Source organism: Ambystoma mexicanum, chromosome 12, assembly GCF_040938575.1.
Source record: "Ambystoma mexicanum isolate Mex_15411 chromosome 12, UKY_AmexF1_1, whole genome shotgun sequence".
In the NCBI taxonomy this organism is placed as follows: domain Eukaryota; kingdom Metazoa; phylum Chordata; class Amphibia; order Caudata; family Ambystomatidae; genus Ambystoma; species Ambystoma mexicanum.
In genome coordinates, this window is record NC_090936.1 from 1155892168 (window position 1) to 1155907484 (window position 15317).

General features: G+C 50.1%; 1 protein-coding gene across 4 annotated transcripts in view; it reads left to right on the forward strand.

Annotated features, from left to right (window-relative positions):
* The window catches only part of MSRB3 (methionine sulfoxide reductase B3), a 534707-nt gene that overhangs the window by 296448 nt on the left and 222942 nt on the right, over positions 1-15317 (forward strand). For all 4 annotated transcript variants that reach the window (XM_069629751.1, XM_069629754.1, XM_069629752.1 and 1 more), the window contains one exon: positions 12506-12583. In XM_069629751.1, coding sequence (XP_069485852.1) covers positions 12506-12583 — 78 coding nt within the window. The remainder of the gene's footprint in view (positions 1-12505; positions 12584-15317) is intronic.

Consider the following 15317-nt stretch of genomic DNA (forward strand, 5'->3'; position numbering starts at 1 on the left):
CCATGCCCCTCCAGGCTCAATACCTGATCCCCCGGGGTGACCTGCTTGTGCAAACAGCGCCACGCCCTCCTTTCCCGTGTCATTCCCCCATTGTGCTTCCCTCCCCCCACATCAAAAGGGGCCATGCCCCCGGCGCCCCGCCCCACTTCAAACCCCGTTAAACTCCCCTCTACACCAAACTCCCCCTTCCTGTGACCTGCAGCCAGCCTGACCTGCCACATCAGCAACAATATTACAACACCGTTCACGATGCCCTGACCTGTCACACAAAACTACCACCCCTACCTCTAGCAACAAACCCCCCATAAAATGTACCCTGGCCCTCTCCCGGCTTCAAACAGGCCTATGGCCTAAAACCCAAAATGAAGGGGTGGGAGGGCGGGACAATCTTCAAGTCCTAACCGTCGCCTGGCTCCCGAACCTTCCCTGAGCCCCTTAAATACCCCGGGAGGCACTCTGCCTCCCACGGCCACTCGCTGGCCGTGTGCAGCGCCAAAAAACTCCCCGGGGGGAAACGCTTCGCGTTCCCCCCGGGGCCCCCCTTTTGGCATACTGCACAAAAACCCAGACTCATTTAAAAGTGGAAAAGGTCGCTTTAATATGACAGGTCAAAGCTTACAATCAAAACGCTTAACTGGCTCCATGGCCTAACAAGCTAAATAGCTATTTGAACAATCAATTAAATAACTTAAACATTTTCATTTTCCCCCCAACAATTAAATAATTAAATAACCAATTTCCTCCCTAATGATCCCTTGGATCCTACCGTATCCTTGCCCCTTTTCCAGGCGTCCCGCTTTCTCCCCAGGGGCCATGCCCCTCCAGGCTCAATACCTGATCCCCCGGGGTGACCTGCTTGTGCAAACAGCGCCACCCCCTCCTTTCCCGTGTCATTCCCCCATTGTGCTTCCCTCCCCCCACATCAAAAGGGGCCATGCCCCCGGAACCAGAAAAACCCTCCCCCGAGGAGTTCTTTCTGCCCAACCCCCCACCCCATTTTCTACCTCAAACTTTTCACCCAGTCTCCCAGCCAAGAACCCAAGTCCGCCAGGTAGTGACTATTACCATACATGGACAAGTGTACCCCATCCTCTCTAAAGATAAGAAACCCCTCATATGTTATTTCTTTATTTCCCTTACCGCCACTGACGCACAAAATTTCTCCATTTCCCTGTTTATCCCCTTCCTGGCCCGCTCTATTGCTCCCTCATTTCTTGCTCCCCTCACACTCTTCTCGGCATCAACTTAGTCCACACCACCACCGCTTGAGGCCACATATCCCTAATCCACCCCAAGTCCCTCTTCATTTTCCTCAGCAGGGCCACCCCCGTATCCCTAACCAGGTCATTCTCCCCAGCATGCAGCATCACCACCCGAGGAACTCCATAGCGTTCCCTCATTCCTGCCAATATGGGCAGCAGCTGATCCCACCGCAGGCCCCCCAAACCGTGCCACCTCACCACCACTTCCTTATAACTGCACCCCAATTGCCTTCCAAACACCCTTTTCTCCGCCTCTTTGCCAGCCCACTTCACAATTGAATGTCCAACAATCCAAACTTGCGCCAACTCCCCCTTCCTTCGCGCAGCATCTGAAACAGAAATTACAACAAATTACTGACAAGTCAACGTATTACAGAACAACACAACTTGCCCTCCAGGTCCTCCACCATCTTCCTTCAACAATCCCCTTTCCCAAAATCCCTAACGTAACCCTTGTATTTTCCCGACCTCCCACGCCCCAAGCTTTTTACCTTTTCTTCCGAAAAACCCAGTCTGCTACCCTCAGATGCTGCGCCCATCCTAAAAGAATGAGTCCCAAACTCCGCCCCCTTTTCTCCTACCCTGCCCAACGCCTTACGCAATACCCCCAGCACCTGTGCCGCTGTAACCGGCGATCCATCCGAATGCTGAAAAACCAAACCTGAGTTAACCCCACAGCGCTCCTTCCACACCTTACCCGCCTGAACTGGGCATAGAGCCTCGCTCCCTCGACCCAGCATGACCCGAGAGCCCCTTCCCTTCTGATCCGTCTTGGACCTTTTAATCTTGATGTCTAAACCTTCCTCTGTAATTTGCACATCTTCCCACTGCGCCCCCCCTACCCCCCCTTGTCCCCCGACCAACTCAGAAACCCTGAAGGCCCCAAAAAATAACCATGTAAAACAAGCCGCAAACAGTTCCCCTTCCCATACCGACCAGCAAACTCCCCCCAAAACCTCAATCAACCTCTGCAGCAATTCAGCCGATATCGGCCTCCTCTTATCCTTGTCCCTCTTACTCTCCCTTTCCCATCCTTCCAACATCCTACTCGCCATCTCCCCCCCACTTGGTTGAAAACCCCAGAACCATTTCCCGTAAAAGGAAATCCCCGCTAGCTTTCCTGTTATCGTTGCCCTTGACCAGCCCCTGTCCATGCACCTCAGCAGGAAATTCATAACATCGTCCCTCCTCCGCTCTTCCGCATCCCATCTACCCCTCCAACTACAAGCTCCTCCTCTAATAAAATCCTCCCAGGCCATCCGGTATGACTTCTTAGATGCCGCGGCCAATGAACCCTCCACCAGTGCAAGCGCTCTCAGCTTCCTATCTTCCACAGCTCCTCCGGAATCTGCTGCCCCTCCTGATCTGCCTCTGGAGCCAATCCACGGAATCTCTGCCATTGAAAACGAGATAATGCATCAGCGATGCCATTATCCTTCCCTGGCACATGTGTTGCCTTAAACACCACATTCCAATCCATGCAACGCAGGACAAACTCTCTCATCAGCCTTGCCACCCTCTGATCCCTCGCTGACTGCCTGTTCACCACATGGACCACACATTCGTTGTCTACATTGAAATTCACCTTCTTATTTCGCAACTCCTTCCCCCACAACTCCAATGCTACTAGTAATGGAAAAAATTCCAGAAATGCTATGCTCCTCCCTTCCTTCAACCATTCCTCTGGCCACTTTTCGGCACACCATTTTCCCCCCCAAAACACTCCAAAACCACCGGCCCCCGCTGCATCCGAGAGAATCTGAACTTCCCATGTCACTGGGTCTCCCTGCAACCACATTGACGTTCCATTGAAACTCTCCAAAAAACGCAACCAAATCCTGCAATCCTCCCTCACTGCCCCCGATACTGTTATCCGGTGATGTGGGCACTTCGCTCCCGTCATGGCCCTCGCCATGTTCCTGCAAAACGTCCTCCCCGGGGCCACCACCTTACAAGCAAAATTCAGATGCCCAACCAATCTCTGCATCTCCACCAGCATCATTTTCTTGGCCCCCCACCGCTTTTTCCAGCAGTACCACCAATTTGCTCACCTTGTCGTGCGGCAAGCGTGAGGTCATGGCCACTCAATCCAACTCAATTCCCAGGAATGTTAACACCACTGCCGGCCCTTCCGTTTTATCTTCGGCTAATGGTACCCCCAGCTCCTCCATCAAGTCTTGAAACAACTTTAGCATTCCTTTGCAATCCTCCTCCCTTTTTGCCCCGCTAATGAACAGAAAGTCATCCAAATAGTGCAACACACTCTCCCACCCTGAGCTGAATGAGAAGACCCACTGTAAAAAAGAGCTAAATCGTTCAAACAACGCACAGGAGATTGCGCACCCCATAGGCAATGCTTTGTCTATGTAAATACGGTCCTAAAACTGCAAACCTAACAACCAAAAATCCTCTGGGTGCACTGGCAATAATCTAAACGCCGCCTTGATATCGCACTTGGCCATGAAGGCCCCTCGCCCTTCCTTCCTTACTAGCTCAACCGCCTGGTCTACACTCGCATACACATCCCCACATTCTTCCGGGGCAATGAAATCATTAACCGACATACCCTCCGGCCATGACAAATGATGAATCAGTCTGAACTCCCCCGGGGCTTTCTTGGGCACCTCCCCCAACGGAGATATCACTAAGTCACCCGGTACGTCATCAAATGGACCCACCATCCTTCCAGCCGCTATTTCCTTGCTCAATTTTTGCCTTACCACCTCCTCATTCTCTCTCGCCGACTTCAAATTTTCTTCCCACCGCCGTACCCTTGGACCCTGGTAACCTAATCTGAACCCCTGCCCGAAACCCTCACTCAAAATCTTAGCCCCTTCCCTATCTGGATAAAATTGCAACCATTTTTCCAACACCCCCACTTTAATTGGAGTAAAAGCTTTTCCCCCCAACCCCTTTTCCTGCACCTCTTCCCCTCCCCCTGTCTCCTTGTTGGAAACACTGCGTGAGAGGGTGTTTTCCCCCGCACTTACTACACTCGTGCTTGAACCTGCACATGGCTCTTGCGCAGCTATCCTTATTGTACCCCCAACACGCTGCTGAGGACTGGCCCCTGCCTCCTCCCCCCACCCCCTCATGGGCGGGGCGACCAAGAAAGGGCCGGAAAGGCACTGGCAGCCCACTCGCCGTATGTAATGTCGGGGCAGGCCTCGTTGGGGCCATCCATTGCAGCCAAAGATCCATATCTATCTCCCCCCAGACCGCCTGACTATCCTCTGCCATTCTCGCTCTAAATTCCTCATCATACCTTACCCAGGCAAAGCCCCCAAAGCTCGTAAAAGCCTTCCTTATTACGTCCATATATTTAAGCAGGGCCACGCAACGCTCCGGGAATTTTTCGCAATACACACTGGCATAAATGATAAACGCCGACGTCCAATTCTCTATGGTCACCGGGACCCTCGGGCGTGAAGCCAGTTCCCTCTCTTCCTCCTTAGACCCCTCTTTCGCTCTCACCTCCCTATGTAGCAATTTGAAGACATCTACAAATTCACCTGCCTGTATCTTCTCCCTGGTCGCCGCCATCAAATGTGCCCCCAATGGTTTTGTTATCCCCATGTATGGCAATTTCTTCTCCTTTCCTTTTACTTCCACCTCTTTATCTTTACCCGCCTGCACCTCGAGCCCCAATGGCTCCACCACTTTGTCCGTTTGGACCTCCACTGAGCAAATGCTCTTCTCAATCCCTTCGGCTCCAATGGCCTGCACCCCAATCCTTCATCACACCTTGAAAACCACCCCGGTCATCCCCCACCCACCTATTTGCACCCCCTCTCTGCCATGCAGATGACCATTCCCTTTCCCGCTCACCTCTTTCCACGCCTGCCACCTGCGGCCTGGCATCCACAGCGGTGCTCCTCCTCTCCATTCTTAGAGGGCTCCTGCTGCGGGGACAAAACATGTCAGCACAATCACCCGCCAATAATTCCCTTGACCCCTTTCACCCCGACCCCCCCGTACTTCCCTTTCCCTATCACACCTTGAACTTCTTCTCTCCTCCACCCTTTCCCTTTCCGCCCTGTAATCTTCAAATTCCCATTGCCCCCCGTATTCCTCCCAACCAACTTCATCACCCCTTAAATACCATTGAGGATGCGAGCTCCTGCCCGAGATGATTTGCTGATCTTCTGGCGAGCCCGGGGCGTCCGCCCCGCCACTCCCCTGACGTCTTCTCGGCGGGGTTGTGGGAGCCTCTGCCTGGTCCTCTTCTCTTGGGCGAGGCGTTCCGACCTCCACCCTGAAATCCTCGCTGCTAGGGGCTGTGCTGCGCCCTCTAGGCTCACCTAGCGTTGACCGAGGAGGGGCCGTACCGAAACCCTCAACCTCCATCTGTACAGCGGGGGCTGCGCAGCGCCCTCCACCCCCACTCCTCCTATCCGGGGGGGCCGTTCCGCGCCCCGCCCTACCCTCCTCAATTGACGGGGACCTCTCCCTCCTTTTCCCACCTGCGCTCTTCTGCAGGTATTTACCCCCTCTTACCCTCTGCCCTGACACCCCCGCCTGCGCCCCACCCCTGCCCCCACTGGTGTTCCCTAGGTCCCTACCCTCTCGAGCGTTCCCCTCTTCCCTAGAGCTATCATACCCTTCCTCCCTCCCTGGCTGCTCCCCCGACCTCCTTAAACCCCCATCCGCCCTCTTGTCTATCTCCCTCCTCATCTTCCTGCCCCATGATTCCCAAATCTCCCCTCTCCCTGCCGTAGGGGTGCAAGCTACCACCGCCGCCAGCGCACCGTCTGCCGCCGCTCTGCGCTGTGGCCTCCCCCCCCTTACCTCCCCCTCTCTATTGCCCTCTCCCCCAGTGACCTCCCCAACTGCCCCTTGCAATTGGGCCCTAGATGCCCTACTAATTATTGCCAAGGCCTCCTTAAGAGCCTTGGCATCAACCAACCCCTTCCTGTTGGCTCCTTGGCCCACCATCGTGCACTACTAATAAATTGTTTGCGCACCACAAATATATATATATATATACCCCTTGAAAAATGACTTAGCAAAACTAAGCCACCGAGCCAAACTACCCGGGGAAATCTTAAAATTGAAACTGATAGCTTCTAACTAAATTTTTATTATTATTCTTTTTTTTTTTTTTTTATATATTGCCCCCACTAAATACCCCCAAAATACTGCCCTATCCCTTGTATCCCCCTGCCCAGGAGCTAATTGCCGCCCTCTAGAGAAAAAATCCCACAAAAATCAACCTAACCAGTATCCGGTACTATTTTCTTCCCTGACACACTGCCCCCTGGCGGCTATTGAGCGCCACCGCACCCCAGGCCCACAAAATAGCAGAGGCCCCTTTAAATGGGCGCGCTCTGCCCCCACTGTCCTACGACAGACACCGCACTCACCGTTCCCCTCTCCCTGCTTGCACAACACGGGACCACAGATCCCGTATCGAAAGAAACTGCTCCTTCCCCCACCCGCTCCCGAGCGGATGCCTATTCGATGGAAGCCTGATGTTTCCCACACCCCGCCCCCCGCCGGCGAGCGAACGGAGCATGGATGCTCTTCTCCCAACTTCCCCCCGCACGCCCCCGGCACCCCGCGCCCTCGATCCGACACAAAAAAAAACCCTCACCACGACGCGGACCCGGAGTTGCGGTAAGTCGCAGGGGGTGTCTTATTTACGGCACCCCCAAAATAAACCCTTCCCCACAGTATACACCTAGTAATGCTATTAATATTATTTCTTTTTTTTTTTTTTAATAAATTAACACAGCTAAACTGACCGCCCACTATACCACCACTACCCTCGCCAATCCCCCACCTCACCTGCTCTACCCCTCACTCTCCTAGGCCCAACTACACAGGGAAGGCTCGGGAGCAGGCGACCAGACAATCTTCAAGTCCTAACCGTCGCCTGGCTCCCGAACCTTCCCTGAGCCCCTTAAATACCCCGGGAGGCACTCTGCCTCCCACGGCCACTCGCTGGCCGTGTGCAGCGCCAAAAAACTCCCCGGGGCCCCCCTTATAGATCCAGAACATAAATATCTATGTATTTAGAGAAAATGCTGTTCTGACAAGGAACACGTATAGCCGTATTCAGGGCAATCCTGCAGCGAGTGCCTTACAATAGAGGGGGGGAGTGAGCACGTGACCAGTTGATGGCGGGCAACGCATGGCATATAAACCAGGGAAAGGAGAGGCGGCTGAATGGCTGCAGAGAGACTGGTGCTATTTGCAATGGTGCCAGCAGGGGTGCAGAATTCCTACAGCCCCTTTCCCAGGACAAGTTCTTCGTTCTCAGGGACAGGAGGATTTCATAAACATGTTGCCCCATGGCCAAGTGGGGCAGACAAAAGGTAAAGACTGTCACGTTTTTTGGGGGCTTTTACAAGTCTCGCTTTGAGCTATTTTTCACTTGGCAGCTTCACGGCTATCTAATGTGTGTTGGCGACTCAGCGGCGTGGCACCAGCAACTGGGTGATGGCTGACCTGAATTCCATTGCCATGCATTGGACTAAAAGCTGTTCTTGGATGGCCACATGGGCCTGTTTTAACACCAAGACCTGGTATAAAGTTCTGGCAATGCGAAGGACTTTCAGTGGGGCTGTTTTAATACTGGGAGTCATGGCTTTAGCTAAGCAAGCCAAGGTTTAACGATGAATGTAGGTTGGGTGCAGAGTGGCAAGACCATAAGAATAGGCCTAGACTTGCCACAACTTTTTGTTTGTTTGTTTATTTATTTATAACGCGCACCAGACCCGAGGGCATCACAGCGGAAGGATATTTTCAGCTTACAAAGTTACAAAATGCCATACAAAATACAGTGTAAAGTAGAGTAGATAGTAATGACAGGCAGAAAAGTATACAGTAGATATGTTACAAGATTTAAGTTATCAAATACATGGTCATAGGTGACAGTATATTACAGTAGTGAGGTAACTATATACAGTACATCTGTGGGGGCGTGGGTAAACTACATATATACAAAAGGTAGTCAAGATCCATAGGGTCATGCTAGTGTTAATGATTGTTTTCTTTGAACCAGTTGATAATGTTAAGTCTGAGGTTAGAATAAGTTTGGTCCCCCCTTAGAGAGGGGGCAGGGGAGTTCCAGAGTTGGGCAGCTTTGACTGTCAAGCAGTTAGTGCAGGCAGCTCTGGTGGGTCGGAGAGTAGGTTTTCTGTTGATTCTGTCTACCAAGTAGCGGGGTGCCGCGTTGTTTAGACACTTGAAAGTTAATGAAGCAGTTTTTAGCCTGATTTTATCAACAGTGGAGAGCCAGTTAGACTGCCTCCTTACCACCGAGATATGTTCTTTTTTGGCTATTCCTATAGCTGCTCTCAAGGCGTTGTTTTTCAAGGTTTGAATTTTCCTAGTGATGTATTTATTGGAGCCAAGGTATAGGGCATTACAGAAGTCTAATTTGGACAACACAAGTGCTCTAGCCAACGTAGTACAGCTACTTGTTGAGAGGAAGGGTCTAGCCGACCTAATCAGCTTACATGTGTAAACTGTGGAAGATGCCATTGCATTCACCTGTTTTGCCAATGTAAGGCTGGAATCCAGGTAGAAACCTAAGGTTTTTAACTCCTTGGCAACCTTGATCGTGTTGCAGTATATATCAAAGGAGGTGTATTTGTGGCTGAGTTTGTTGATATTAGTCATGGTCCCCGTAATCATAAGTTCTGTTTTGTCATCATTCAGGCATAGACCATGGGGTGCCATCCATGCCTTGGCATTATTGGCAGTGAGTAGATTATTCAAGGGGCGACGCATACACAATTATATTGTTGTGCTTGTGAGTGGGCTATCATTTGCTTAGAGAGTTCATTCACCCTAGTTTTTCAATTAAATGCACATGATTCTAAGTAGTGACATGCTTCAACACTGTGCAAGAATAGCGGTAATCGTGCAAAGCGTCTTTCATCTTTGTGCAGACCCCATCCTTCTATTCTTCTCAGCTGCAAGACGTTAGTTTCACGTTTTCAGTTTTACCACTAAGGATCAAAATCTTGAAGTTCAATGCACCTCTTGCTCACGCCTCCACACCCACCAAAGTGAGGCAAGAATAAAGCGCCTAGTATCCTCAAACTACAGACGACTGCAAGGATGTGCTAGAAACTTGATTTTGTTGTTTTGATAGATTTGGTAAAAACAAATTATTGTTTCTGTTTTCGTTAGCATACCATAATTGTATTGTATTGTATTTTATTTATATAGCGCACCGAGCCCTGAAACAACTGAGCACATTTCTTTGGGTAACTACTTAATTGTGCGTCAAAGTCATACATACATTTATTTTACCCATGCTAAGCCCTCCTTTTTTTTAAAGTATAAAGCCATACACTTCAATAGACCAAGTTTTAGTTCCGGTTAAGCATGCTGGAGCTCATTATGGATCATGGCGTTGTGTGAATGGAAAGCATAAAAGAAGGCTTTAACGCATTCCATTCATGCCACACCACATTTCCATGCATTTGTACCAGCATGGATTTTCCTGCCGACGCAAATGCTGGAGATCCCCATTGGATCTGACAGCTTTATGTACCAGCATGAAGCAGGCAGACTCCATAGGGATCCATTGTAAATGCTGCCTGCCATGCTTGCCTGACAGGCAGCATTTTCAATAACAAATAAATGCTGTCCGACATGCTCTCTTGTCGGATAGCGTTTATTTCTAATTGCGAAAACTGCTTACGATACGTGCGTGGTAAGCAGTGTTCACAATGAAAATTAAATATTGCCTGACATGCGAGCATGGCGTGCAGCGTTTAATTGTAATATTGAGCACAGCATGGCAAGCAGCACTCACAATTAAAAATAAATGCTGCCTGGCAAGACAGCATTTGCTCACTTTGCACGGCAGAGTGCCATGGTGCAGGTCAAAAGGGGGCGCACACTTGTGTACGCTGCCTTTTGATCTGCACTTTTGTACTACGACGTGCAAATGACAATAATTTGGCGGCAGGGTGCTGCCTATGTGTATTTCAAAACGTAACAGTTCCCTGCCACCAAATCACCCATTTAATGACGATAGACTTCGCATTGTTATATTGTATTTAACTATCTGCCCAGTATAGTTGACATATTTCACAGCAAATATAAAATAGCATGTTGTGTCTGTGTGCAAATTTAATCAATTTGACAAGAAGAATTTTTTAAAGGAGCAGTAGATTTGTCTAACCTCTTGTCCCTTAAATCTACTTGATAAAAAAAAGAATTCCACACCCCTGTGACAGAGACAGGGGAGGTAAAGGAAGGAGAGTAATGTGCTAATATTGCCAGAGACAAGGGAGGTAAAGGAAGGAGAATGATGTGCTGATATTGACAGAGACAGGGAGGTTAAGGAAGGAGAGTGATCTGCTGATATTGCCAGAGACAGGATATTGACAGAGACAGGGAGGTAAAGGAAGGAGAGTGATCTGCTGATACTGACAGAGACAGGGAGATGAAGGAAGGAGAGTGAAGTTCTGATATTGCCAGAGACAGGGAGGTAAAGGAAGGAGAGTGATGTGCTGATATTGCCAGAGCCTGGAAGGTAAAGGAAGGAGAGTGATGTGCTGATATTGCCAGAGACGGGGAGGTGAAGGAAGGAGAGTGATCTGCTGATATTACCAGAGATAGGGAGGTGAAGGAAGGAGAGTGATCGGCTGATATTGCCAGAGATCGGGAGGTAAACGAAGGAAAGTGATGTGCTGATATTGCCAGAGACAGGGAGGTGAAGGAAGGAGAATGATCTGCTGATATTGCCAGAGACAGGGAGGTGAAAGAAGGAGAGTGATGTGCTGATATTGCCAGAGGCCAGAGGCAGGAAGGAGAGTGATGTGCTGATATTGCCAGAGATAGGGAGGGAAAGGAAGGAGAGTGATGTGCTGATATTGCCAGAGATAGGGAGGGAAAGGAAGGAGAGTGATGTGCTGATATTGTCAGAGACAGGGAGGTGAAGGAAGGAGAGTGATGTGCTGATATTGCAAGAGACAGGAAGGTAAAGGAAGGAGAGTGGTGTGCTGATATTGCCAGAGACAGGGAGGTAAACGAAGGAACGTGATGTGCTGATATTGCCAGAGACAGGGAGGTAAAGGAAGGAGAGCGCTGTGCTGATATTGCAAGAGACAGGGAGGTAAAGGAAGGGGAGTGATGTGCTGACATTGCCAGAGACAGGGAGGTGAAGGAAGGAGAGTGGTGTGTTGCTATTGCCAGAGGCAGGGAGGTAAAGGAAGGGGAGCGATGTGCTGATATTGCCAGAGACAGGGAGGTAAAGGAAGGGGAGCGATGTGCTGACATTGCCAGAGACAGGGAGGTGAAGGAAGGAGAGCGGTGTGTTGCTATTGCCAGAGACAGGGAGGTAAAGGAAGGGGAGCGATGTGCTGATATTGCCAGAGACAGGGAGGTAACGGAAGGAGAGTGATGTGCTGATATTTCGCAGTTACATCTTCCCAGCTCCTCTGTGCATGGAAGGTAGTGTTGGTGTTGATGTGTGGGGGGTAGTTAAGTCCAGCAGAGGGGCAGGGATAGAGAAGGACTGGATGAGCAGGGTGGCCGGGGAACGGCCAGATGAAGAAGGATGCCACAGCAGAAGGTGCGGGGAGCAGTGGCAGGAGTTCGTTTCAGTGACTTGGGCAAGTGGGCAGCTAGTCCAGGTCTGGATTGGAAGGAAAGCACGAGCAATGGGAAATGGACTGATTTCACACGGAGAGCCGCCCTGTAGGGATAACATGTTGGGAAGTGGGCAAGTGGGAGAAGAGCGGGGGAGGTTAGAGGCGATGTGTGGCGAAGTCAGGAGGAGGGAGGCAAAAGAGAAGGCCAACGCGGTGACTGAGTACCAGGGGTAGGAACAGGCCCTTAGCGGGAATGGTAGGTGAGGAGAGAGTAGAGTTGTGTGATAGTAAGGAGCTTACTTTTGGCAGCAGCTGTGGTAGCAACGGAGTGTAAACATTGAGATTGACGCCAAAGAGGACCCAAAGATTGCCTGCCTTAAGAAGGGGGGCGGGGGAGGAAACAGGTCAGGAGAGAGGCATCGAAGGCAGGGTGGTCAGAGGTCTGAAAGAGGAGGCCCAAGGACAGAGCGTTGGGGGAGACTGACTGGCTGGCGGGTAGGTTTAGAGGCAACTGTCTTCAGCGAGGTAGAAAAGGTACACAGCAAATGATGCCAAGAAAGATAGGAAGGGACTAGAATCCCTTAGATGGCACCGGGCACCTTGGCATGTATGCCAAAGGAGGTCCACATTTGGAAGGAAATGGCGCCCAGGATGGATTTGTAACCCACTTCTTTTTGTTTGCAGCGCCTTTGCCGGAGAATACACACACGAGACGGCGGAAGGAACCTACAAGTGTGTAGTGTGTGGAACACCCCTTTTTAAGTAAGTAAAGGGCGCGTCTCTGCAGCTTCTTGCACCCATTGAGTAATGCAACTATCACGGCGCGCGCATTGCTTGGGTCTCCTTCATGGAGCCATCCCACCACTAACTGCGGTTGCGCAACAAACACACTCTCTGATTGGGAAAAGGTGTGTTGCACAATCGGGGTGACCAGATCATACCCTACCACTGAGAGCACGCTTTTCACTTTCAGACTTTATTCAACTAATTCATTCTGGGAATTGTCTGTTAATTTCAATGAAACAGTTTGCACTGAAGTGCCTGGCATGGATGATTTATCAAAGCAAATTCCGAGACTAGAAAAGTCGTGCCCTGGCATCATTGATATCTATATATTGCTAAATACTGGCATTAAGCCAATTTCACACCCCTGCCAGTTAGGGGAACTAAGGGGACTCTTCCAGGGCCATATCGGGACTAGAACCCTGACTTCAGGTATACAGAGGGGTTTCTGAAACCTGGGCGCCATGTAAGCCCAGTGTTTCTGCATGCCTCAATACCATGTGTGGCCTATTTATCCTGTCCTGGCTTTCTGCCCAACAGCACCGTGCCTCCTGGGAATCGTAGGCCCACAGAGGTAATGGGAATATGAAAACTACAAATCCCAGAAAGAAATACGCCCTTTGATAGGAAGCCCAGCATTAATCATTTCAATTGTGGGGACATTGGAGGCATCATTGACTGGACCGTTCATTGGATTCGGAGAAGAGTCTGTAGTCAGGAAGAGGTCTTGATGGCGCCCTCTTTTGGAACCTCAATGGTCATTCCTGAACATTCCAGAAGCTCCTCATTCTTAAAAGAATGGAAATCTACAATGCATACGTTGACATGACAAAGCGACATGGTTGCGGACGACAGGTGACGCATCAGTGCCGCTGCTAGTTAAGTCTAGTTCAAGCCACCCAGGAGCTAGAACTAGCATTGGCCCTGACGCGTCACCCATGTCCCATAACTGTGTCGCTTCCCTAGGTGGCGTGAAAGAGCTGCCCAGAAGCCACAAGGAAGGAGATTAAGAACACCTGGCTGGTCATTTACAGCCCAATGGAGGGAACCAAGGATTGTGTTGTAGATGTACAGCCGTCTGTTGTTGCAGGAATAGCAGTTTGGATGCGTATTTACAAAAATGGGGGCGCACCTACACTGAGAATGAACATACCTCAAATAACCTGTTCTATGGGGTTGTTCCCATTTAGGAGGGTCTACAACCATTTTAGCTCACTGTACATTTCACAGAGGAGAAATATCTATTTGCATATCAGTCGGGTCCCACCCACAAGGGCAGTCCTGCAACGAAATGCTAGGCCATTCTCCTCTGAACAAGAGGTACCATTGGCAACACCAGACAGGTGTTTCGGCCTTGTTGGGCCTCATCAGGGAGATGAAGAAGAGTCTCTCAAAGCGCAGTTATCAAAGGGTCCACATCTCACTGAGGAGGCCCAGCAAGGCTGAAACACGTGTCTGGGGTTGCCGATGGTACTCTTTCTTGTTCAGAGACGAATTGCTTAGCATTTGACTGCTGGACTGTCCTTGTGGGTGGGACCCGACTGATATGCAAATGGATATTTCGCCTTTATGAAAGGTACAGTGAGGTAAAATGTTGCAGACACTCCTGAGGGGGGATACCTCCATTCACGGGCAGCGTTCGCTAAGGGCGGGCTACTGGGGCTGTACCCTGGTTCTTTTGGTTGAACCCCAGATAGAAGCTCAGGGGCTACAACCAGAAGGCTAGCTCGCCCCGAGTCTCGTCAGTCCCGATATTAGTGTAGCCCCGGATCTTTTCCAGACCGCGCATCATCCCTGTGTACGGGCAGCCACTGAAGTCACAGCAATCCTGCAATTAGTCCGTTTCAGGCCACAGAGTTATGCCGTAATAAAATTGCAGCCAAAATGCCGTTGTTTGAGCTGGTAAAGGTGTACCGCATTATACCAATTAAGGGGAGTGGGGGTTGCGGTCAGGGGCGTTGCTAGGTTGGTGAAAGATCCGGGGCTAGAGCCCACTGCAAGTCTGGATGTCACATAACTATATCATACGAATGGAGGTGCAGCGTTGCGCTTTCATGTGTTAATATTGCATGCATACTATGCAGCTCATACAAACAAAAGCAGAGCACTATGTTTTAAGAGGGAGAGGTAACACATCGAACAATATTACTTAGACCTGATAGGCGCTGCATGGTTTCCACTTTGCATATGTCAACATGCTTTCTCATATAAGGCATGGATCCTCTATACTGTAGAGTGCCTGGAGTGGAGACCATGCAAATGACATCACATTGGAGATACACGGGTGAGAGATCACCTTAATATTTCCAAAATTCCTTTTCAAAATTGGTAACGCTATGCACACAAATGGTTTAAAGTATTTTATTTTTTTGCTCCTGAACGAATGGACGAAGAAGAACATGCATAATACGCACCTGGATGTCATTAAACAAATTTAAAGCCCCACTCACGATTCTGTGAGGGAGGTTAGCCATGGAGGAAGGCAGAATTTACATGCAGCACCTGAAATGTTCCTACATGAAAAACATCAGGAGGATTGCTATATTTCACACCAGACAAAGGGGTCGAGGTGTCCAAAGTCAGTCTGAAAAGACAAGCATTGCACACTTATGCTAGAACCTGTACCACCCGCAATAAAAAGTAGCGCTCACTCACCCACAAAGACATAGACTATACGAGGCCGGGCTCTTGCATTGCTTATGCTGCAATCCAA